The 26922-nt window shown below is 40.9% G+C and overlaps 1 protein-coding gene across 2 annotated transcripts in view; it reads left to right on the forward strand.

The window, feature by feature from the left end:
• LOC5566204 (gamma-aminobutyric acid receptor subunit alpha-6) overlaps positions 1 to 26922 on the forward strand; it is a 130649-nt gene that overhangs the window by 46174 nt on the left and 57553 nt on the right. For both annotated transcript variants that reach the window (XM_021839247.1, XM_021839248.1), the window contains exon 2: positions 2211 to 2462. In XM_021839247.1, coding sequence (XP_021694939.1) covers positions 2422 to 2462 — 41 coding nt within the window. In that variant the 5' untranslated portion in view covers positions 2211 to 2421. The remainder of the gene's footprint in view (positions 1 to 2210; positions 2463 to 26922) is intronic.

A 26922-nucleotide genomic window follows, 5' to 3' on the forward strand; every position in this document is an offset into this window, starting at 1 on the left:
CCTTATAGTTTTGTCTTTTGGTCAAGTATTTTACATAAAATGTCTCATGTTGGATAGAAAATGTACTCTGTGGAAATGATGTCCTCCATTCGGCGATCACCATAAAGCTTTCCTTGCGGTGCAACTTCCTTCGCACCGGAACTGGTACGCTTACGTTGTGGTTGCTCACCGTCGAAAAGGAAAACTCCTGTGGAAAACCAAATCAACAATCATTCAAAACGTGTCACAAGGAGGATGGGCCAAAACACTTCTAAAGGTTGGTAGAATTTGAACTTCAAGTTGAGAATGAATACAGTTTCAGTGGTATAAAAATATCCTTAAAAGTGGAAAACAAATCTACCGACTCAGCATTGTAATAAAAACTAGAAATTACTTCCAGTGTATTCGGAAAACTTTTGTTGACTTCGCATTCAACGGCCAGACTGTAGAATAGTTTTCCAAATTTAAGGCTATACAATTAAACCTCTATGAGTCGATATTCTATGACTCTATATCGACTCATGGAACCAGATGGGCCCAGATAGCCGTAGCGGTAAATGCGCAGCTATTCAGCAAGACCATGCTGAGGGTCGTGGGTTCGAATCCCACCTGTCGAGGATCTTTTCGGGTTGGAAATTTTCTCGCCTCCTCAGGGCATAGAGTATCTTCGTACCTGCCACACGATATACACATGCAAAAATCGTCATTGGCATAGTAAGCTCTCGGTTAATAACTGTGGAAGTGCTCATAAGAACACTAAGCTGAGAAGCAGGCTCTGTCCCAGTGGGGACGTTAACGCCAGAAAGAAAGATCGCGTAAGGGAGGTAGCAAGTAATAGAACACAAAAACAGTGCAACTGTGATTCAAGGGACCATCAAGGTAGCCATGAAAACCAACTTTCACTATGGTTCTTTAATTCGATATCGAGATACGGAATATCGAGAATCGCTAAAGAAATTTCTCGCCAATTCCTTGCAGTAATTTTCTACAGCGACTCCCATTGGAGCTGACATTTCTTATCAATTGCGTACTGCGATCAGAACAAAGCGCATTCTTGATCGATTTCTTGCAGAAATTTCCCATGCATCAAGATAGGCCGAGAAATTACTTGTCAGCAGTGAATCAGTTAGTTGTATATCTTGTAGTAGCCTTAAACAATCAGTGGATATTGTGCAGAGGTAGCGCTCACAAGGTAGATGATTGTACATTCACAGTCGCTTTAACATACATATTACTATGTTGATTACGTTGAAGGCCACGTCCTCGTATGCACTAGATGTAAAGAGGATTGTTGGATTTGATATCTATTGATACTATGTAACCCAGCATACCTCTGCATTTTCCACAGCCAGCTTAGACAAACATTAGTGAATAATGGTAGGGCATGCTGTTCAGTGGTTAGATTAAAGCAGGTCCGTCGCACTCGGGCTCAGCTTGGGTACCACTTCTAGTACTGCATTTGGTCCCTCGGTAGTGCAAAAGGTACCCAAGTTTGACAGATCGCAGTACACTTTTCACGGCATTCTAGATTACCTTGTGAGCCATAAAATTTTAGACAACTGCAAGGGACATGGAGGTCTTTAATTTGTCTTTGATTAAAGTGCAAATTAAGCAAAATTCAAAAAAAAAACTGTAATTTGATTGGAAATGCGAAAAAGTTTCAAAAAAATTGTTGCTCTTCGGATCGAAACTAGGTTGCAGCAGGACTTTTGCACCATTATCCCCAACTTGTTTTCCATGATGCCCTATTTTCCGCTGCTTAGACGCTCCAAATAGTTTATGTTCGCGAGCCGGCGTTGGCTTTATCCTCCAGTTTAGCAAAGGAAATTTCAACAAACTATACATTTGCAAGAGGTAAGGAGCAACACAATGAAACTTTTTCCTTCCCTTTTCTCCTATTCTCTGGGCGGTTGTTGTGCGGTCATGAATAAAAGATTTCAATGAAAGGCGTTGTCGCAAAACGCTCATGCTCATCGGCGATGTAATAGATTCGGGATTGACTCAGGATGTTTCTCGTTATACGATCCGCCGGAGTGGTGCGTAATATGGGCGAGATTCGAAGGTTTTTTTTTATGACACTCGATAAGATGATATTGATAGCTGTAGAACATGTTACTGAAATCGACATCAAATCTGAATATTGTGGAATGAAAATCAAAACGACTTGCATTTACTGGATAGACTTATTCTTGTAAAACGAATTACATAAAATCCCATTCTTTCAATTTCAGAGTCACATCTTCTTCGAAACGACATCCATCACGAACGTTCGGCTGCAATGAGCTGAATAACGAACGACTCCGATGCAATTCCATTGAAACGCCATCCCAGGCAGAAGGAAGGCATTATTGTATCGAATCCCCCCAGCATCTGGAGGAAGGCTTCTAATTGGAACGAAAGGCACCCACTCACACAATTAGGAGGATCACTTGTCGTACAGTAATGATTCTACTATTGCTACTGATTGGCTCGTTTCCGGGAACGTGAGTATGAATATTATGTGACATATTGCCTCCACGTACGCTGTGGAATATGACACATTTCAGAGGAAATTGGTTTATGTCACATTACAATGCAGAAAGAGAATTTCAATGAATAAAATTTGGATTTTTTCATCTCTAGTACAAATAATCATGTTTTTTCTGGTGAACATTAAAACTTAAAACTTAAAACTTAAAACTTAAACTTAAAACTTAAAACTTAAAACTTAAAACTTAAAACTTAAAACTTAAAACTTAAAACTTAAAACTTAAAACTTAAAACTTAAAACTTAAAACTTAAAACTTAAAACTTAAAACTTAAAACTTAAAACTTAAAACTTAAAACTTAAAACTTAAAACTTAAAACTTAAAACTTAAAACTTAAAACTTAAAACTTAAAACTTAAAACTTAAAACTTAAAACTTAAAACTTAAAACTTAAAACTTAAAACTTAAAACTTAAAACTTAAAACTTAAAACTTAAAACTTAAAACTTAAAACTTAAAACTTAAAACTTAAAACTTAAAACTTAAAACTTAAAACTTAAAACTTAAAACTTAAAACTTAAAACTTAAAACTTAAAACTTAAAACTTAAAACTTAAACTTAAAACTTAAAACTTAAAACTTAAAACTTAAAACTTAAAACTTAAAACTTAAAACTTAAAACTTAAAACTTAAAACTTAAAACTAAAACTTAAAACTTAAAACTTAAAACTTAAAACTTAAAACTTAAAACTTAAAACTTAAAACTTAAAACTTAAAACTTAAAACTTAAAACTTAAAACTTAAAACTTAAAACTTAAAACTTAAAACTTAAACTTAAAACTTAAAACTTAAAACTTAAAACTTAAAACTTAAAACTTAAAACTTAAAACTTAAAACTTAAAACTTAAACTTAAAACTTAAAACTTAAAACTTAAAACTTAAAACTTAAAACTTAAAACTTAAAACTTAAAACTTAAAACTTAAAACTTAAAACTTAAAACTTAAAACTTAAAACTTAAAACTTAAAACTTAAAACTTAAAACTTAAAACTTAAAACTTAAAACTTAAAACTTAAAACTTAAAACTTAAAACTTAAAACTTAAAACTTAAAACTTAAAACTTAAAACTTAAAACTTAAAACTTAAAACTTAAAACTTAAAACTTAAAACTTAAAACTTAAAACTTAAAACTTAAAACTTAAAACTTAAAACTTAAAACTTAAAACTTAAACTTACTTAAAACTTAAAACTTAAAACTTAAAACTTAAAACTTAAACTAAAAAGGCAAAAGGCAAAAGGCAAAAGGCAAAAGGCAAAAGGCAAAAGGCAAAAGGCAAAAGGCAAAAGGCAAAAGGCAAAAGGCAAAAGGCAAAAGGCAAAAGGCAAAAGGCAAAAGGCAAAAGGCAAAAGGCAAAAGGCAAAAGGCAAAAGGCAAAAGGCAAAAGGCAAAAGGCAAAAGGCAAAAGGCAAAAGGCAAAAGGCAAAAGGCAAAAGGCAAAAGGCAAAAGGCAAAAGGCAAAAGGCAAAAGGCAAAAGGCAAAAGGCAAAAGGCAAAAGGCAAAAGGCAAAAGGCAAAAGGCAAAAGGCAAAAGGCAAAAGGCAAAAGGCAAAAGGCAAAAGGCAAAAGGCAAAAGGCAAAAGGCAAAAGGCAAAAGGCAAAAGGCAAAAGGCAAAAGGCAAAGCAAATCTAGTCAAGTAATAATATCTATCAAAACGATGGAACTATAAAAATTTAAAAATCCTCAGGAGTAAATGGAAAAGAATAAAGTAAAATTAAAAGAAAAAAAACAGTACGAAACCTTGGAATTCAAAAAAGATAACTTATTAGTCCGTCCCCCAGTAGAAAATAAATTCCAAATAGTTAAAATATGAACAGACATAATAAAAAAAAAACAAGAACATAAAAAATCCAAACTAACTCAAACCTAAGCTAAAATATTTGAATAGAGTAAAATGTAGGACCGGTAGTATGAAGGACTAGAAGGAATAAAAGAAGTAAAAGAACATGAAAGATTAATCAAATTATGGGAACTAAAAAATACAAACATCAATTGGAACTAAAAATAACACCTAACAAAACCAAGGATAAACAACTAAACCCAACAAAGAAAAAAAAGGCTATAAAAGCTATCGGTTGATCCGATTAAAGTAACATAGTTTTCGCAAAAGAGCACAAATAGTATAAAGCAAATGAAAGGATGGAGAAATTTAAAAGGAAATTAGTGAAATCGATGAAATATTAGCAGTATCGACCAGAAATCAGAGAATCTACAAAAAGTAAAGAAAGGATTGAGAACCAACTTGTCAAAACGAACACGTAACAAAGCAATAACATCACAGCACTCATAGCGTTGATCCTACATGCCAATACCATAAAACCAATCTAAACACGCTCTAATTCCTCGAGTCCTCGAGTCGATGGCCAACGGCCAGCCCAAAATTAGCCGCCATGGTCAATAAATAAAATCCAATCAATTAGATGATTGTCACATGTTCCCTCCCACGCTCTCTCTCGTTCTTTGTACGGCTTATTCCAGTTTCTCGGAATGTAACTCCCGAAAAAAGAACACCACAGCCGGTGAATGCAATAATCCATACACTTTGGCGGCATTTTCCTGTCCATATTGGGAGGGGATGACGTGACACCCTCGTCCCAAAATTCTCTTCCGGTTCGATCATCTTTCGCTCGCTGTAAGGCAAGCTGCATACATTCCGGCTAATAAAATGTGCAATAAGTGCAGGCGTTCTTCCCGGAAAGCTCGTCTTGTTGTGCAGTTCTTGAGGAGTAGGGTGTGCCAGAAAAATCAATGTTTGAAAAGTCATGATGCTCGAACCTAAAATGAAAAATTTGCTTAAATTTTTTGATCTACATAAGTTTTTAAAAACGGTATAAAATCGATTTTTTCAGTCATATTTTGATAAATTTTTAAACTTATACATACCGTTGTCTAGGGTTAGAATGGGTCAAAACACATAAAAAACGTGTCAAAGTTGATTGTTGAAAAACGCTCGTAATTTGACATGAAATATTATTTCCAGTATTGGATACGTTCGTGGGTAATGCATGTATGAATGTTGAAAAATATGTTCGAAAGTCCTTTATTTTTTACTGATCCAAAAATGTATGAAAATTAATCCTCTTCTACTGCATAAAGCCAGCGTATTCGTGGTCTTCCACGAAATCTCCTATTTCTACCTGGTTTTCTGCTGGTCACGTTTGCACTAAGTGACCAGCCCACTGTAGTCCGCCGTATTTCACAAGCTTAACATTCACATCTTAGTACCCCGTGATTCATTCGTCTGCATCCCACCGAGTATTGTCCGCAGCACTTCATGCTCGAAAACACCGAAGGCTTTCCGGTCTGCCTTTTTCAACGTCCACGTTTTGTGCCCGTAGAGATCCACCTGAAGAATCAATGTTTCATACAGGGCAATTTTTTTTTTCGTTTGCAAGATACGGGACCTAAACTGGTTACGTAGTCCGTAAAAGGCCCTATTCGCAGCCGCAACACGTCTTTTCGCGTCGCGGGAAACATCGCTGTCACATGTCACAAGTATTCCAAGGTAAACAATTCGTCAACAACTTCAAATACATTCCCATCGAGTACTACTTCAGCACATACACCATCAAGGCTGCCTTTATCTTTATCATTATCTGTAACCATGTACTTCGTTTTGGTAGGATTAATGGTCAGGCTTATTCTCGCTGTCTCCCACTACAGACCTGCGATTGATTCCAATAAGATCGATATCGTGCGCAAAGACCAGAAACATGTTTTGGTAGTGCCGTTTCTCTGCACGCCAGATCTCCTAATAACATCCTCGAGTGAAATGTTGAACAGTAAATTCGAAAGTGCGTTCCCCTGCTTCAATCCGTCTAACGCCACAATCGAGATTGACTCCTCGTCTGCAATCCAAATACTTGATTTCAAACCACCCAGCGCAGCACGTATCGGCCTAATTAGTTTCATCAGAAAACCATGTTCAGACATTATCTGCCGCCTCAAAATCAATAAACAGATGATGAGTCTGCGAGTTAAACTACCGGAACTTATTTAGGATCATTCGCAAGGTAAACATCTGATCCGTAGTCGATTTACTCTCACGAAAACCAGCCTGTTATTTGCCAACAAAAGACTCCTGTTAAACAGGATTTGCGACAGTAATTTGTAATCCCTCTGTAATTGACACACTCCAGCCTGTGCCCTTTCTAGTAGATTGAGGCCATCAACCAGCCGCAATCTTTTCCAGCCGATGCTATCTTCGTCCTTCCATACCTTCAGTAGTACTCGGTGGATCGACTGGTAAAGCTGTTTGGTTCCGTGCATGAGAAGCTAGACTGGGATCTCGTTCTTCGCAGCAGCCTTACAGTTCTGCAGCTCGCTGACAACCTTTTTAACCTCTTCTACAGTCAGCGGATCCACAGCTCGATCGTTATCATCAATGTGTACCCTGTTTCTCGCTACATTTCCATATTCACCGTTCAACAAGTGCTGAAAGTGCTTCTTCCACCTGGCAGTCAACGCCGTTTGCTGTTTTTTATTTCTAAGGTGTTTCGCTTTTCATCGGCTCTCGTTGCCCTATACCGTTCTCTATTCTACCGGGTATCGCCCTTAAGAAACTGGCTTCAGGCGACATTCTTCACTTCTGTCACTTGTAACATTTTTTTATTTAGAAATATCCCTGTGAATTCAGTTGTGAAGCTTCTCAGTTGACAGCTTCAATGATAATGAACACTATAAAATGTGCAAAACAACCACATCTCCTTTTCTTCAACAGAAAAAGTACAATTTTCCAACATCAAATCAATAGGCAAACATGTTAATGAGTTGATGAGTTTGATAGAATTCCACACGTTTTCAAAACTTGTAGGAATCCTTTAGTAACGTAAATTTAGTTATCTATCTTATTTGTTGCTAAACCTTTTTGTAATTTACCAAATCAGAACGAACCTTCTGGACGGGGTTTGGTGGCCCAATGGCTACCACTTCTGCTTCATAAGCAGAATTTCATTTGCTTCTGTCTTCCACTCTTAATATATCACAATTTATAGCGTTTGCTAGAGCCAGAGACGGACAAAACAATCGTTTCCCGACGCTTCTATAATTTTTGCACACCTTTTCTTACGCCTGATACATAGGCAGTGTTCTAACCAAACAGCAAGCCTCTCTGCCATAAAATTATACCTTCCCGCATGAACGGGCGTAGACGCAGTGGTATATACGGTCTACAGTGGGAGCCAGTTTAATGCATCATCAATTCCTCCCCCTTCCCCTCATTGGTCTGCATTCTGAAGTGGCTGTTATCGCCGAAAAATAGAAGATCACCAGCACTTAAACACTGAGGATGTCTGTTAGTCCCAAGCACTCATCTGGTAGCTGATCTGGCGATACTGGAGTAGCAACAACGGGCGACCAATCAAGCTCAAGGAGTCTATAACTGATTAACAGTAAAAACTAAACCATTGTGAATATGTGTGATATGTGTGAAATAAACGTATTTTGAAGGAAGAAGAATGAGTATGTGTTGAGAGATTCTCGTGGAAAATAGAGAATGTTCGTTATTGTTTTGTTTCGTGCGACTAAATCGAATCGAAAGCTGAATTTTACAAGTCTGTTTTAATAATCAAAAGCTAATTCATTCAACATAAATCTAAGCTAAAAAGTTGAACATACGCAAATGTAGAGCTCGGAAAAACTGCAAAGAGATATATATAGTTTGGTAATGACAGGCTGAATCATAGTTGCTTTGGGTTCTATATAGTTTTCAATTTTGTTTCCCGAAAAAACATAACTTGTTCTTTGGCAAAGCTGCGCTGGTCTATAAAAAATTGGTTTAAGTTTCACATGCATTTATTTTAATATTTCAACCGATCCTTTATGTAATATTACTTGTTTCAGTACTTTTTATAGAAATGCTATTTTAATATAGAAATAGTCGAATTAAACTCGTCGGAACGAGTAATGTTAAGACACACCAGTCATTAGATTCGGTACAGGCAAATGAGAAAAGATTATGGCCACCACTATTGTGCTCAAAAAAACGAATTCGATCACATGATGAAATTGGCTCCATAATGCCTTATAACGCATAAACCTATGAAAAATCAGTTAATACTTTTATAGCATGTATTTTCGGTTTGTAATTTTAAACACTCTAAGACGATTGAAGATTACTTAAAAAGAGGGATGTGATGATGGACGACTTCTCGAGTCTAGTACACGACACTGAAGACGGCCTTACAGTTGAAATCGAAATACGCGCTTCTGTCAAAGGATGCAAACTCTAGCGAAATTAAATGGTACAGTACTAAATTCGATTTTTCATTTATTTATTGGTATTTCACTAAACAGCTCGAAGATTTATCATCATAACAAAATTATTATGCTAATATTAACCGTCGGGGTCAATTTTCAAACTCCTTATACATTTAGAATAGTGGTTCCCAACCATTTTATGATCCCATTATCCATTGGAGATTCAATAGGCTTAGCTTTCAGTTTTTTCTTAACCGCTTCAAGAACGCCACCACCAAGGGATTTGACATTGTTTCTAGCGCTACGATCACATCGAAACACCTCATATGAAGGTCCGAAAACTTGATTGGAAACAGTACGGGAATTAGGCCATGTTTCCGTTAGAACGATAATGTCGAAACAATCGTCGGAAGTCGCCAAAAGGTAACTATTAGTTTTGCAATTCAATCCGCCAGCGCTTTGGTAGTAATTCATAACATCGTCAAAAGTGCGTTTGGGGTCTGTTGGAACACGTTGGGTCATGACTTCCGCACCAGGGGGGCCTGACTACCTGAAGCCTAAACGACTTAATTCCATGAGATCCGGTAGGGGGAGTGTTAAGTGATCACGCGATCCATTCCAGCAAACTTCGGATGGAAACTCCAAAAGAGCGCCATCGACAGAAAACATCGAAAAGTGGCCGGCTACAGACATCTGAGCATCACCATTTGCGGAACTTCAGAGGTCGTATATCCGTGAATCAATAAGAGCATACTTTGGAATGCGGCTTCTATGATTGTCTCCGGCAGATACTGGCATCGGTCCTGGTAAATCGAAGTTCGAAGCTGAGCCTGATAGTTCTTCGAGTACGCTGGAAACAACAGGAACTTCAGGATTGCTCGTATTGCTGTCGTACTTGCCTGAGATATGATTCTGGAAGACCTCATTTTCCAACTCACACGCAGGTCCCGGTTCTGGCTGATTGGCGGAAGGGACTCGACAGCGGTGAGTGAAATAGAGGCTTCCTTAAGGTGAAGATAAATCGAAGCCAAACTTCAAAATTTCAAGAGCACGGATCTAGAGAACCAAACATCCGTTTAAGCTGAAAACTTAATCGATTGGTCACTAGCTGGTGGTGACCAATCGATTAGGTTTTCAGCTCAAACGGATGTTTGGTTCTCCAGATCCATGCTCTTGAAAATTTGAACTTTGGCTTCGATTCATCTTCACCTTAAGGCTTGCTGCAAATTTGAGTCCCGGTGTCCGATTAAGAAACACTAAACATATTTGAGTTGATGTAGACACACTGAAAGCAACAGGTGGTGATGAACTCTCTGTAGACAACACTTCTCGGCTACGTCGAAGTGGACAGAGCCTTCGATTTCAATTAGAAACTCATGCCAAATTTCGAATGAACTGAAGGACAATGTATTAATGACCCTCTCCTTGGTCACAGCCGAACAACTTGAACGTCGTCAGTACTGAGGCATTTTTTTGTTAAAATGCATACTTGATCAGCTGACACATCTTTTGCGATCCGAGATATGTCCAGCTTTTTACGCTAGCATGCTACAAATTTTTAATCACCCCTTTCTGACATTCCTTGCCTACCCCATATTTTTTATGATTGAATCCGAGTAAGCATTGGAATGAAGAAAAAAATATGTTGGCATGGCAAGTCAACAGTTTTCATTGTTTATTTTAGGACATGAAAATTGTAACAGTTCCTTATTTCCTACGCATCTGTTTTTTTCCTAATTTGAGGCCGAAAAAATGGACAATTTCGGTAATTTAGTACATTGGTTTAAACTTATTCGAAAGAATATGCTTGTACGTACGAAATGGTTAACTTAAGATAAGGGATTAGACTTCCTGAATTAAGCAAAAAAAAATGATATTCATTTAGAAGACAGATCATGGAGTACAGTTGACCGGCGCGGTTAAACCGTTTAGAGCAGTTTTCTAATTATTGCTTTTGTTTTGACATGTTTTTATAAAACTTGGAGGGGGATCTATGTCTTTTTTCCTTCTGAAAAGTATTCGTATGTCAAAAAATGCAATAAGTCGTAGTATATAATATGCAATAAAACGTAGTTTAGACATGTCAATTTATGTCAATATTCTAAAAAGCCCATGTTTGAATTGGGCCCAAATTAGATTATACAAATCTCCTATCCAAACATTAAAAAGCAATGTCTGGCGTTTCTCATAGAAATAGTCTAAACCTGAGAGAGACTCGCGAAGAGGAAAAATATCAACATCATATGCAGTCCAGATTCCGCTGTCACGAATCGTCGGGCTGCATTTGACGATTTTTATTGCTGAATTCGTTTTTATTGCTGAAAAAAATGAAAAGTATTGTATTCAAAATAAACTGTTATTGAAAATCTCAGTCAGCGGAGCAATTCTTCCAAAGATTCTGATAAATCTAAACACAAGACTAATAATTTCTAATGTCTGCTACGTTTGCTGGCATGAAATTTCACTCAGGACATATTTGCCACTCTTTATTCCCTTAGGATTACGCGATTTTATTAGCGTTCATATATAACTTGATCAGTACGCATATAAGTGGGAATAGTTATAATTATTGAGGCTCGTTGTTGTCTTAACTAATTCGACGATTCAAATCTTTCGCCAGATAGTTCCATGAGTCTTAAGTTTCTAAAATAGTGTAAAGCAAAATAAATTATTTAGAACCTAAATAAGATAAAATTTATCTTATTTAGGTTCTAAATAATATTTAATATTCAACCAAAATTCGAATACACAGAAATGGTCGCTCCATAAAAATAAGTTAAAATTTTTGATAGCAAAATCAACAATCCTAAATAACAGCCTACTAAGACCAAATCATAAAATTTGTAGCAAAAAAACATCAAAATCGAATCACCCCTTTTAGTTTTATGGCAAGCGTAAAAAGCTGGATACAGCCAGAACTTAAGTTGATTCGGTGGGACCGTACCGATTTCGATTGACGGAGATGGTGTGCTACCAGTTACCAAGTAGCAAAGGCGGCTGGTTTCTCGATATTGAAATAGCTGCCGTGCTAAGCAGCCACCGGCTTTTGGTGAACCCTGGGTCGATGCCAACACGTTTGGAAGGCTTTAGAGTACATGAACTTAAATTGGTTAATTTAAGTTTGAATTAAGAAGAAAAATTTCTTCTTAATTAATCTCTGCCTTCAGTTCATCCATAATCTCGGTTTTCAGATTCGTCATGATGTCGCTATGGGAGTTAAGCACATGTCGTTGGCCCATCTCATAAGTGACACGTGCAGTGTTACGGAGGCGCATATCTTCCATGAGCATAGCACATGAAGGACAGAACCAGAACAATCGATTGTTTCTAATAACCTTCTCAAACACATCCCAAGTAACATTTTGGATTCTCACTGGTTTCAAATATTATTATGATAGTTGTATCACACTGCAAAATAATATCACCCGACGTCACACTTAGAACAAACCTGAATCAAAATCATAGTGACGAGGACATGTACGCCCAATGCAAAAATCGGTGTGTATGGTCGACGCACGGTGGCGACGCACGAGGTCCCCGTTCTCGGGTGATAGAGCACCTCTCAGCAAATGGATGCTACGTATTTAATTGAATACTCGCTCGTGCCTCTATTTCCGCTCGCACCCAGCTATCGTTCAGTGAAGGCGATCACCCACCACACTCATGCACCCAGTTTTGCTCTTCATACACTCAAAAAAATCCAAACGTCATTGCTACGTGAAAAATCACGTAGATCATTCCAAATTCATTTTGCCTTCACTTCACCTGACTAAGATAAAGATCACTAAGCCATTCATAACCATCAAATAGTGAATCGGTAATTGTTACTGAGGTTACCTATCGCACTTACGTGAAATTCATTTTGACATCTGCATATTGTACGTACATTCGGTGTTGAGCGCAAATCCTAAGATGGCGCCCGCTTGATTTTTGCAGAACTTCAGAAGCTGCTGAACTTTATTTAAACCCTGTGTTAGATTGATTTTAAGGTAAATATGCTTTGAATACCGAAGAATCCCTGCATTACCTGATTTATAACCTCTATCAATTATAACACGCGAAGGCTGCAACAAAACAGAACATACTCACAACATTTGGGAAACAAGATTCACAATGCTCAGATTGAATATAAAAATATCACAATCTTTTAAATTTGTTTACATTTTCCAATTGGGAATTAGTTTTCTTCCAAAGCCTATTAGAGATAAGGTTGGTCTATATTATAGTTAATTTAATGCAAAACCATCTAGGTCCTATTGAAACGCTTCTTAAAGGCTACCGGAAAATCCACGTCGTTCTTACTTGTAGCGCCGGTGGAATGGACGAAGTTCAAAAGTTCATGCGTTCATTCTGGGCTACCTATGATTAACCTACGTGAAAAGTGCGATGGAAAAAAAATCACGTATATTTTCACGTAACAATGAAGTATGAATTGACCGTTAGGGTTTCGCTCTAACTTTACAATATATTCCCAAATTTCCTAGCACTCATAATAAATTGCAAGCAAATGTTACCTTCCGGTAACACAACATACAACATTTCATTTGTCATAGCAGTTCAGATTTTTTACAGGTGAGTTGATTTCACCTGCTTATAAGAGAGAAAAAAGAGTTTTCAAAATACTTAACCTAACTTAACCGAAAAATATAGCGCATTAACCGTGGTATAGAAGATTGCAACGATTTTTGTGTAAAATTATTATTTATTTTATTTGACACTTGTTCCAATGTTTCAACATAGGATATTCTATGTAACTCATTAGTACTGCACCAAGGAGGAAGCTTTAGAATCATTTCCAAAGTTTATTTTGAATCTTCTTCAAACCTTTCTTCCTGATATCACAACAGCAAGTCCATATTGGTACAGCATACAGCATGGCTGGCCTGAAAATTTGTTTGAAGATCAAAAGCTTGTTCTTAAGACAAAGTTTTGATTTTCTATTAATAAAGGGGAAAGACATTTTACATATTCGTTACATTTGGCTTGAATGCCTTCAATGTGATTTTTAAAACTTAAACTTTTATCTAGCATGAGCCCTAGATACTTAACTTCATCTGACCAATTTATTGTAACCCCTCTTATCGTAACAACATGTCTACTTGAAGCTTTTTGTTTATGTGAGAATATTATTAGTTGAGTTTTGGAAGAATTAGGAGAAATCTTCCATTTTTACATATATAAAGAAATATCCAAACTTCTTTACTATCTACTACAGCTGACACACAGACTTCGTCCTTTGGCGTACAGAGGTCATGTGTCATCCACAAAAAAAGTTTTTTGACTTCCCTGAGGTGACTCAGGTATGTCAGATGTAAAAATATATTATATAATATTGACCCCAAAATGCTGCTTGAATGAAAACTAACCCCTCTACCGGCAGCTTCATTTTTAACCGCAAAATTCAAATTCAAATCGTTATAACTTTTTTGTTTTTCAATATTTTTGCACCTTTTTTTTTCACAAGTTCTCAAAAAACTCTTCTAGTTTTAGTAACTTGAATCCCCCATTAATTTCTCTGGCTACAGAATTTTTATCGTATTCGGATATTCACTCTTCGGAACAATACATTAATGAGAGTATATTGTGAAAAAATGAAGCAATTTGGTGCAGCCGTCTTTAAGTAATGATCATTTAGGTTTCTGGAACCACGCTGGCCAAATAAAGATCTTAAAAACTTCAAAAAACATCATATCGTAATATTCAGATATCTCCAAGAATACTGAATCGATTTAAATAATTTTTTCAGAGAAGCTCCTTATTACCTAGCATTATACAGCCCACATTTTATTTTTTTTTTGGTAAATTGATCAAAAACAAAATGGCCGCCAAAGACATTTTATTTGGAAAATGTCGGTCCCCCAAGGAACATCGGAATATCTTTAAAACCAGATCACCAATAATTAAAATCGACACGGATTCCTAAACTAGAAGAGTTGTTTGAGAACTTATGAAAAAATGGTGCAAAAATATTGAAAAAAAAAAGTTTGAACGATTTGAATTTGGATTTTGCGGAAAAAAAATGAAGCTGCCGGTAGAGGGGTTAATGAAGTTGTGATAGTATGGACCAACATTTTTGTTCTACAAAAATGCTATAAATAAGCATAGTGGGGCCCAGATAGCCGTAGCGGTAAACGCTCAGCTATTCAGCATGACCATGCTGAGGGTCGTGGGTTCGAATCCCACTGGTCGAGGATCTTTTCGTAAAGGAAATTTCCTCGATTCCCAGGGCATAGAGTATCATCGTACCTTCCACACGATATACACATGCAAAAATGGTCAATCGGCAAAGAAAGCTCTCAGTTAATAACTGTGGAAGTGCTCATAAGAACACTAACCTGAGAAGCAGGCTTTGTCCCAGTTGGGACGTAACGCCAGAAAGAAGAAGAAGAAGAAAGCATATCTTTCATCGATTGTGCTACTTTTCCCCGAATGTCGTTTCCCCGAATGTCGGTTCCCCGAACGCCCGTTCCCCGAATGACCCTTTTCCCCGAATGCCATTTCCCCGAATGACCCAGTTCCCCGAAAAGTGGTACTGTTTGAATAAGAGCTCTAATAGCTTTTAGTAGCAAGATGGTGAACTAGAAAGAACGATAGGCAATCGAAAGAAGGAGGTATTTGGTCTTTCTCGACTATACACATGTTGCCAAAAATGCTGAGGACGGTAAAACTCCTAAGAACCGCCAATCAAATAAAGAAGGGTGCATATCAGATGACCAGTACGTTCACTTACCTGAAATGTAAAAAGTTATGACAATTATGATTGCTAAAAACTGTTCGGGGAAGTGAGTTATTCAGGGAAACGGGATATTCGGGGAACAGGCATTCGGGGAACTGGCGTTCGGGGAAACGACATTCGGGGAACCGACATTCGGGGAAAAGTAGCACAACCCTTTCATCATAGGGTTGAGCACCATAACTTATAGAATATTAGTTTTTTTTTCTGGGACACCCTATTGAACAGACAGTGAAGATGGAAAAAGGGAATGTAGTGTAATATATGCTGCATGTCGTCGGTTTCAAACGGTTTGCACCCGACCCAAGCTCAAGTCCATATGCCAGGGCATAGTGCAACAGCCGCTGGAAAAAAGTTCACCTGGCGGCGGATACACAGAATGCAAGACCGCTTGCTTGTTTGGTCGTGTCGCCCATCCGGTTGGTTAGCATTCGAAGACGATGCAACGATGCTAGGATGACAAGAATGCAATAGTTCAGCGTTATTTACTCACTTTAGTGCTGAAAGTTGGCCGGTCCGTATCCGTTTCTTCCTGGATCCATGTCACGTGCCCAGGCAGAGATGAAAGCAAACGGTTATTTGGTAGTTTATGGTAGCGTGTGGGTTAAGAAAATACAGCGGCCACTAACTGGGATAGACGTGTCACGGAAAGGTGACCGCAGTATTCACGAAGGAAAGTGGTTCCGATGAGCATACAGTCTGTGGTTGTTGAGTTAATAAATAAGGCTTGTGCCCCGATCAACATCGCGTGGCCACACGTGTTACAGTGAGTTTTAAGTGGAAGAACTTGCAACTGGCAGGTGGCATTTAAACTTCTGCTGCCAATTAATTGGCTTGTCAAATGTTCAAAGGACACAACTCGGATATCGGGCCAGGCAATTCCATTTATTATGGAAGGTGAAGTTTGTCAACCATTTACTATTTGAATATTAAGGGGACTGACTGTATTTGAACATTTGAACATTTGAACTACTCGTATCATCTTTGGATGTGATACCTATCACTTTTCGTTCTAAATTTATAACTTGTTGTCTTGTTTCTCCATGCTGGCTTTACCAACTAAGTAAGCGTTGACAAAAATGAGGCAAAATATGTTCCACTGCCGTTATTACCAGTATGACGGAATCAATCGAAGTAATCAGGATTTGTATCAAATTAAGGATTGTGTCGATTTATAAAATGTTGCATAGGGTAGGTGTACCAGTTATGGCCATAAAGGTTCCCTATTTCGCCATACGTAATAACTTGAATGTCTTGACATTTTGAAAAGTTTTTTTGTGTTTAGGCAGTTAGAAATAGCTTATATCTTGATGTTAAAACATTCAAAAAGATTAAAAATGTGGAAGTTATCCGCATTTTGCATATGGCCAAATAGGGAACCACTATGGCCATAACTGGTACACTTTCCCTATATATTCATTTCTTACGCTAAACCGAAGTTTAGCACAACTCCATTCAGTTTCATTTTGACTTGTAATACTCAATACTTACAATTATTCCATAATGCAAAGTATTTTGAGGGCAAGTTGTTTGAAATAATACCAACCTGAAGCGAATGCACTGAACCGCACCGAAGCCAGATGAGATTTATTCATAAACATGCTTAAGCGCTGCCAACGGAAAACAAAACTATTTTGCGGAAAATACTTTCCCACCGACAACCACGTGCCACCAGCTGCATTACCCACTTGAGGTCCCTAGCGGAAACTCGGACGGATTCTCAGGAAAGTCTGTTTTAATTAGTTTTGAAATTATTCTAATTTATATGGATGGACACATGGCGTGTGGTGGGTGCAAAAAAGGGCTTCCCGAAGCTTCGCATCTTGTTCATTCCACTTGATATGGTCAGAAACAACGGTGGATGCGTTTGGATATGATTTGCATTTTTGTTTCAGTGCATTTTTCGCGCAATATAAATAAAAATATTCAGAAAATTTATAGCCTACCGTGCGCCTCCATTTGCTCCACAGTACGATTGAGACCACAACGTTCCTCCACAATTTAATATTGAATACAACGCCATAGAAAAAGCCAACCACTTAATCATTCCTCGAAATGTATACTCCCCACAAATTCGCAATGCCATACATCTCGCAAAAGAACATCCTAAATTTGTTTACATTGGATTACATTGCGCGAAAGTCGCCCTGTCACAGTTTCAATTCTCCTAGCATCGCAGTAGGCGCTGACGACATTCGTCCGGTGGTGGTTTCCAGTGGCAACCGACAAAGTACGGTAAAACGGTTGCCTTATGAATATCAATGAACGAATGGAGTCACGTGCGATGCACTGGCAAAACGTGCTCCACATTAATATTCGCCAATCCTTTCGCTTTTGGCGCACGACGACGAAACCGAACCGAAACAATATCTTATTGCCGGATGCGCAACAAGCAGAGGGCGCTATTTTTGGTATGAGGAATTCCTCTTCAACCGCAACTCGCCTACTTGTTCTCGTTCGAAACAAAATGTTCGGGAATGTCGCCTTCTTCGATGAGCCGACATTTACATCTCATTGGAAACTTTTCCCCAGCCTCAATGTTTCTCCGTCGAAGGATCAAACTGCGAGAGGATGGGCGAAAAGATGGTCAAAAGAATGTGCCAAGTTAGCCCAACTGTGAAAAATGTTGTCCCAAGAATCCATCTCCACTGGATGTTGATGTTATTGAATTGGATTGGTTTTGCTGCATAGCGGAGAAGAAAGAGGGTCGCCTGCTTGAGGTGCTTTTGAGTTGTAATCTTTATAATTACCCTTTCCCACAGGGCACAAATTAGGAATGAAAATTAATTTGTTGCAAACTTTTCCTGAGGTGACAAACTTTTCCGAGCTTTGATTTGGTTTAATCTGGTTGACGGATCGTGAAAAGCTGCATTGAACTGGAAGATGTAGAGATTTTCATAGAATTTATTTGGGTGAATACATTTTATGCGGCTTCAAAAACTAAAGATCAATATAGTTAGTGTTTTCAAATTTAATTTTGCACACTTTTAAAATGGTAATATTGTCAATGATAATGAATAACGAATTTAGTATCTTAGATGTCCAATGCTGAGGGATCTAATTATGTATTTTTTTAGCCTCGGTATGGGGAGACTATATAGCATAGTGAACATGAAAATACTGACAAAACATCAGGCATCAATTTGATTTGGGGATGTAGGTCACATAATTCGTTCAGACAAATGAGACAACATCATTCTTGTTTCCTGCCCATCGCGGTTGACTTTAAATGATACGAAACACTTCATTATGATGTTTTACGTTTCTTCTCATTTTGCTCATCAAAATTCAAATTCAAGTGTCTTTTTATGCAGTTTTTCGCTTGCTCCTTCGCTCTTGATGCTGCACATCAATCCCGCAGTAAGCCATGCTCGGTAAAACAAGTCAATCTGCTGGCACAGTAGGCCGATATCGCGCACCCCCCAATGTCAACTAGATTCTGGTGTTGGTTATTCCAAGGACACGGACCACTGTGATGGCCTGACAGCATCGCTATCAACAACGCGCGAGTACTTATCCCCTATTCCATATTCCATCCATCTTCGTCCGGCGAAATGAGACGAGATGTCAAGTGACGAAAGTGCGGCGGATAGGTATACCAAGCTCTACCTTTGAAACGCTTCTTGACTCTTCCGCATTTAGCCGATGACAACAGTTTTAATTGCTCTTGCTTGTTTGCAATCCGTTTATTCCGACGACAACGACGATGGCTAAGGATGAGTAGTAGGGTGCGGCGAAGTTTTTTGAAGTTTTTAAAACCAAAAATCCGTGTGCTCTTCTCAATTTAAATCACATAAAAAAAAAAAAGAAAACTCAAAGTTCGATTTAAAAAAAATAGATTTAAAGGTAGTACAGCCACATGTGAAAATCAATTTTCAAGTTATAATATATAAGCTCCAGTGAAAATTTTATAAAAAATAAATGTCATTTTCTAGCCAATTTTGAAACTTTCAGCATCATTCTTTTGAAAACTATATTCATTAAAATGTTGTAATCTTAGTTATAAACTGGGGATGCGAATGAGAAATCAACAAGCAGCCAGGCTGCTGTCAATCTTAAATTTTCGTAAAAATGATCTGAGTGTGCCTAGAAATGTACGGTCATAATTTTGTCACGCTAAAACATGTTATATAACTTATTTAACACAAAGACCACGAACTGTTAGGAAAAGTTATACTTGGTCTAAATTACGCATGAGTATTTTAAAATTTATTTAAGATATGTTTCTAACTAAAAAACGGCTAGCAACTTTCTGATTTGGTACATATATTTATTGGGTTAACTGCCTACATCGATATGTTGAAGATTTGTGTGAAGTACTTTAAGGGTGCACTTTTACTGTGGTTTCCTGCGTGACAATCAAACAATCAACGGTTAGCACTCGTGGAAAAGTTCGTGTTCAATTTGAACAACCTAAATGTTCAAGTCCGCACCCCCTAGCTTATAACTAGTTTTCTTAAAAAAAACTAATTTTACTTAAATATTTTATTCTGTTCTATGATAGTTTCATGGACGCGTTTCACGCCAACTCGAACAGATGCTGACAGCCCCCTCTCATGTTTCAAACTTTCAGAATGTTTTTTTTTTATAGAATAGGGTCCTAAAGCCCTGTCCCAATTTTAATACCAACCACTTAAGTTTAGGCCAGAAACACATGTTTACTCAATTTTTGAACAATTTTCGTAGGTTTAGGTCCAAAAACATGTTTTTATGGTTTTAGAGATTTTGTCACACCCCCTGGTTTAGGCTCAAATTTTCGGTTATATTTTGTTTTCCGTGTTTCTTTCGAAATGTCAGATAGGAACAACCCCAGTGTTGAAACTAAAAGCCTTGTAGCATTTTTGTCCACAAAGTGAATACCAAACATGATCAAAAGTGTCAAGATTCATATATAGAACAATTTTAAAAATAAAAATTTTAAAATATTATAGCTGTTATTTGAGCTTTAAAAATTGCTAAAGTAGTTGCAAGAACATGCTCTTTAGTATTAACAAATAAAAACAAGAATTTATTAAACATTTTAGGACTTCATTTTTGCACTTCTAGCAAAGCTAGAAACTTTCACCTAAACCCGGCTATTTGGGAAGCACATGGGGTTTAGGCTCTGTGGTTCTCACTTAACGGTCTATTACGGTCTATTACGGTCTATTACTCAAAGGTCTACTGCGAATGTACGTCTCGAGTGCGGTAACAGAGAGGGGAAACAACTCTGGCCCACGCCACTTTTATTTGGCTTGAGCTACAAGTCCGATGTCCCCCTGGAACTACCTCTAGGAGACAGGGAGCTTGTTGAGGCCCCTAAGCCTTTTCGTCACAATTTGACTCGTTTAAGCGTATTGTGTCACGAGGTCTGGGTTCGATTCCCGCTCCGGTCGGTGTGGAAACTTTTCGTCAAACGAAAAATTCATCACTGGGCTACTGGGTGTTATGTGTTGGCCGTTGCCTAATGTTAGTGATCGTTCAGTTTGTGCAGCCTTTGGCTGAAGACGGTGTAAATAGTCTTTTCTTTTTCTTTTGTGTTTGTTCCAGTTCAGCAGAAATGTTCCCGACGGTGGAGCTATCCTACTCCGATGGAGAGAACCTCCCGAAACCGGTGGTGGAATATCTCCCGACACCGGTAACGTTACGCGTTGCTCATACTCCGTTGTTGGTGGGTAGAGTGCCGAAGTCGGCCCAGAGATTCCAGTTGGCTGGCGCTCCGACGACTCAAGCCGGTAATACGCTCGCACTACTCAGAATAGCCCCCGACGGTGGATCTATCCTACTCCGACGAAAATTTCCCCGGCGGTGTAAGATCTTCCGAACCGATGCTATCCGGGCAGATGCCGAGGTCGATCCTGCGATTCCGGTGGAAGGAAACTTCCGGTTCACAGATGCCCCGGCGATCATTTGCCGGTGCTGATCCCCAATCTACTCAGCTAGTCCCCGGTGGAAGATCTAGCCTACTCCGACTCGATGGTGGTCGGTCAAGTGTCAGGGTCGATTCTGCAATTCCGGTTGGAGGGTGACTTCCGGTTCACAGGCGTATCGACGACTTTTTAACGATACAACGTTACGCTCGTTCTACTCGGTCCAGTCCCCGACGGAGGATCTAACCTACTCCGATCGCGCCCGATGGTCTCCTCTCATCAACATACTGACTTGTCGAGTGCAGAGGTCGGTCCGACAATTCCGGTGGGAGGTTGGCTTCCGGTTCATCAGCGCCCCGACGACCCAACGTCAAGCGCTGCTCTCTGCGTCTCGTTTCGATTCGGGATGAGCCTGCCAAGTTTCTCTTCGCTGATAGTAGTCGATGTCTTCGGACAGGATGATGCAGATCGGGATCATCCCAGCGATTACGCATGCCGCCTCCGACGATATAGTCCTTCTCGCTTATCACTTGCATGGTGATGAGTCGGAACGTGCTGTTTAACATCCCGATTCCGCTTGGTCGGTAACGCCACGCTCCAGGCTGGCGCACCGTATCTTAGTGGCGATGTTGATACGACAGCCAGAGGACGCCTCTTACTGCATCTAGGACCACCTATGTTGGGCATAAGTCTTGTGGGCGTATTGTTCGCCTTCGCCGCCTTCTCACATCGATCGTCTAGCATGACGCCCAGATGTCTCAGCTTTCGCTGTGATGCTATGGTAAGCCCCCCGACATTGCACGACTGCTTTGCAGTTGCTAACTAGTAGCACCTCCGTTTTGTGGTGGGCTATCTCCAGCTTGACTCCCTCCATCCATTCTTTGACCAGACCAATTGCCTCCATTGCCAGCATTTCTACTTCCTCCTGCGTCTCACCTATTAATGTTAGGATGACGTCATCGGCGAAGCCGACAATCTCGACTCCCTTGGGTAGCTCCAGCGATAGGACCCCGTCGTACAACGCATTCCACAGCGTTGGTCGCAGTATGGAACCTTGTGGGACTCCAGCCGTTATTCTCGACTCTTCGGGCCGGCGTCGGTTTCATACCTCAGTACACGGTTTTGGAAGTAGCTCTTCAAAATCTGGCACAATTAGTCGGAAATCCGCATTCTGTGCAGCGCTGTGGCAATGGCCTCCCAGCTGGTGCTGTTGAATGCGTTCTTCACATCAATCGTTGCCACGGCGCAGTAACGATCTCCTCTACGCTTTTGTTTCAATGCTTTCTCGGCCCTCTCCACCACTGTCATATAGGCCTATATGATTCTGGATCTCCGGACGATTTTCCTGGCTTCGGCAACAATACCAGTTTCTGGATTTTCCATGTTCCTGGAAATTGATCTTCATCCAGGCATTTCTGCATAACCTTCCTTACCATATCTGGATACGCAAGGACCGCTGGCTTGAGTGCCACGTTGGGGATTCCGTTCGGACCCGGGGCTTTGTTCAGCTTCACTGCTTTCACAACTGCTATAAACTCCTCGTTGGAGATCTGACAAGCTTCGGCATTCCCTACCTTTTCATTGCCATATGGTGTGGCCGGCCACATTGTAGGATGTCGCACATGTTTCGGCCGGCGTCGACGGGCCCTTGATTTTCGCCATTATTACTCGGTAGACATCCCCCCAAGGATTAGCAAACTTTCTGCATGTGAAGGGCCTTCCTTAGCCGAATGACTAAATGAGTACTTAATTTGAACATACCTTTTTTGAGGACATTTGTTTTGTTGTTGTGAAAATTTTATCCAAAAATAAGAACATTTTTGTTGTGTTTCACAAAGAGTATAAGTTAAGTATAAAGTACAAGCACTTAATTGAAAGAATTTGTTGTTGTGAAGTACGGTTTTCCTAGAAATCGTGATTGTAGCAGCTCACTAAGAAATACGGACGTAATTTTCAATTGTTACGACACAGTAGGGTAACCAATATATTTTGAACCACCTCGGCCATTTTCCTTAAAATTTCCCAGTTTAAATCGAAAGACCAACTGAATTCGCATGCCATTTGGAAAGTGTGTGTGTGTGTGTGTGTGTGTGTGTGTGTACAATCCACCTCCCACTGACCGGCAGTGCTTTTATGGAAGAAAATTGTATGCATGTATTTGTTGATACCCTTCGATATCTTTATATATGCAGACAATTTTAGCCCGGGAGATGAAAGGTGATAGCTCTACTGAAATTCCAACGACCCATTTCAAGAATGGCAGTAAATACACACACATTCTGAGGTCATTTTCATATACAGTAAGCCCCGCATAAAAACACCCAGATATCAAATGGATATCTGAAATATTTTTACACTTCCCGAATCGAACATTAAATGTTCGACCCTGGCACGTATTTAGTTTCATATGGAAATAGGTAGGTAAATAATAATAAAGAATGATTTTACCAGGATGTAATGCTGTTTCTTCCGTCGCAGCACTGTGCTTACCGCAAAATACAACGCACTTTTACACTGCACTGCGCGCGAAACACGATTAATCCTGCTTGACCGCTTCACCCGCCCCCGCAGGAGCAAGCGGCACGGTCAAAGGATAACACACTACTAAATAAGTCCGCGAATCACGCCACTTTCGCCCCCCCCACTGCACTGCGCGTAAAACACGATTAATCCTGCTTGACCGCTTCACCCGCCCCCGCAGGAGCGAGCGTCACGGTCAAAGGATCACACACTACTAAATAAGTCCGCGAATCACGCCACTTTTCTCCCCCCCACTGTACTGCGCGCGAAACACGATTAATCCTGCTTGACCGCTTCACCCGCCCCCGCAGGAGCAAGCGGCACGGTCAAAGGATCACACCCTACTAAATAAGTCCGCGAATCACGCCACTTTTCTCCCCCCCACTGTACTGCGCGCGAAACACGATTAATCCTGCTTGACCGCTTCACCCGCCCCCGCAGGAGCAAGCGTCACGGTCAAAGGATCACACACTACTTAATAAGTCCGCGAATCACGCCACTTTTCGCCCCCCCCCCCTGCACTGCGCGCGATACACGATTAATCCTGCTTGACCGCTTCACCCGCCCCCGCAGGAGCAAGCGTCACGGTCAAAAGATCACATACTACTAAATAAGTCCGCGAATCACGCCACTCCCCCCCCCCCCACTGCACTGCGCGCGAAACACGATTAATCCTGCTTGACCGCTTCACCCGCCCCCGCAGGAGCAAGCGGCACGGTCAAAGGATAACACACTACTAAATAAGTCCGCGAATCACGCCACTTTCGCCCCCCCCCACTGCACTGCGCGCAAAACACGATTAATCCTGCTTGACCGCTTCACCCGCCCCCGCAGGAGCGAGCGTCACGGTCAAAGGATCACACACTACTAAATAAGTCCGCGAATCACGCCACTTTTCTCCCCCCCACTGTACTGCGCGCGAAACACGATTAATCCTGCTTGACCGCTTCACCCGCCCCCGCAGGAGCAAGCGGCACGGTCAAAGGATCACACCCTACTAAATAAGTCCGCGAATCACGCCACTTTTCTCCCCCCCACTGTACTGCGCGCGATACACGATTAATCCTGCTTGACCGCTTCACCCGCCCCCGCAGGAGCAAGCGTCACGGTCAAAAGATCACATACTACTAAATAAGTCCGCGAATCACGCCACTCCCCCCCCCCCACTGCACTGCGCGCGAAACACGATTAATCCTGCTTGACCGCTTCACCCGCCCCCGCAGGAGCAAGCGGCACGGTCAAAGGATAACACACTACTAAATAAGTCCGCGAATCACGCCACTTTCGCCCCCCCCCACTGCACTGCGCGCAAAACACGATTAATCCTGCTTGACCGCTTCACCCGCCCCCGCAGGAGCGAGCGTCACGGTCAAAGGATCACACACTACTAAATAAGTCCGCGAATCACGCCACTTTTCTCCCCCCCACTGTACTGCGCGCGAAACACGATTAATCCTGCTTGACCGCTTCACCCGCCCCCGCAGGAGCAAGCGGCACGGTCAAAGGATCACACCCTACTAAATAAGTCCGCGAATCACGCCACTTTTCTCCCCCCCACTGTACTGCGCGCGAAACACGATTAATCCTGCTTGACCGCTTCACCCGCCCCCGCAGGAGCAAGCGGCACGGTCAAAGGATCACACACTACTAAATAAGTCCGCGAATCACGCCACTTTTCGCCCCCCCCCCCCCCCCCCCCCACTGTACTGCGCGCGAAACACGATTAATCCTGCTTGACCGCTTCACCCGCCCCCGCAGGAGCGAGCGTCACGGTCAAAGGATCACACACTACTAAATAAGTCCGCGAATCACGCCACTTTTCTCCCCCTCCCCCTGCACTGCGCGCGAAACACGATTAATCCTGCTTGACCGCTTCACCCGCCCCCGCAGGAGCAAGCGGCACGGTCAAAGGATCACACCCTACTAAATAAGTCCGCGAATCACGCCACTTTTCGCCCCCCCCCCCCCCACTGTACTGCGCGCGAAACACGATTAATCCTGCTTGACCGCTTCACCCGCCCCCGCAGGAGCAAGCGGCACGGTCAAAGGATCACACACTACTAAATAAGTCCGCGAATCACGCCACTTTTCGCCCCCCCCCCCTGCACTGCGCGCGAAACACGATTAATCCTGCTTGACCGCTTCACCCGCCCCCGCAGGAGCAAGCGTCACGGTCAAAGGATCACACCCTACTAAATAAGTCCGCGAATCACGCCACTTTTCTCCCCCTCCCCCTGCACTGCGCGCGAAACACGATTAATCCTGCTTGACCGCTTCACCCGCCCCCGCAGGAGCAAGCGGCACGGTCAAAGGATCACACACTACTAAATAAGTCCGCGAATCACGCCACTTTTCGCCCCCCCCCACTGCACTGCGCGCGAAACACGATTAATCCTGCTTGACCGCTTCACCCGCCCCCGCAGGAGCAAGCGTCACGGTCAAAGGATCACACCCTACTAAATAAGTCCGCGAATCACGCCACTTTTCTCCCCCTCCCCCTGCACTGCGCGCGAAACACGATTAATCCTGCTTGACCGCTTCACCCGCCCCCGCAGGAGCAAGCGGCACGGTCAAAGGATCACACACTACTCAATTCGCATGCCATTTGGAAAGGTAGGATTATTCTGCACTTGTATCAGCCGTTTGTACATTAGACTGGCCCAACTCTGTATGGGAGAAAAATAAAGTTGTATCATTCCACGGGGCACCCCCTAACCCTATTTTTTAGGGTTAGAGGAAGACTTCCTGAAAGTTTCAGCTCATTTGATCGTTCAATGAACTGGCGCAATAGAATTAAAATTAATATGGGATTTTCAGCTCACACATATGGAAAACCGCACATCATCTCCTGTTTGGGTCAGGAAAATTGTTGATCGCGTTCAATTGAACCCAGAATGTCAAAAACACTACTTGATACCATATCGAACAATATTGTAGAAGGTTGTATGATGATTAAAATTGAGAAAGTTGGTGTTTTAACTATATGAAGTAGATTTGCAATAATGCTTGGTATTTCTTCAACATAGCTGGGTGGTAGCCACCTGAGAGAGACTCGCGAAGAGGAAAAATATCAACGTCATATGCAGCCCAGATTCCCCTCTCACGAAACGTCAAATGCAG

The sequence above is a fragment of the Aedes aegypti genome, chromosome 1 (genome assembly GCF_002204515.2).
Source record: "Aedes aegypti strain LVP_AGWG chromosome 1, AaegL5.0 Primary Assembly, whole genome shotgun sequence".
In the NCBI taxonomy this organism is placed as follows: Eukaryota; Metazoa; Arthropoda; class Insecta; order Diptera; family Culicidae; genus Aedes; species Aedes aegypti.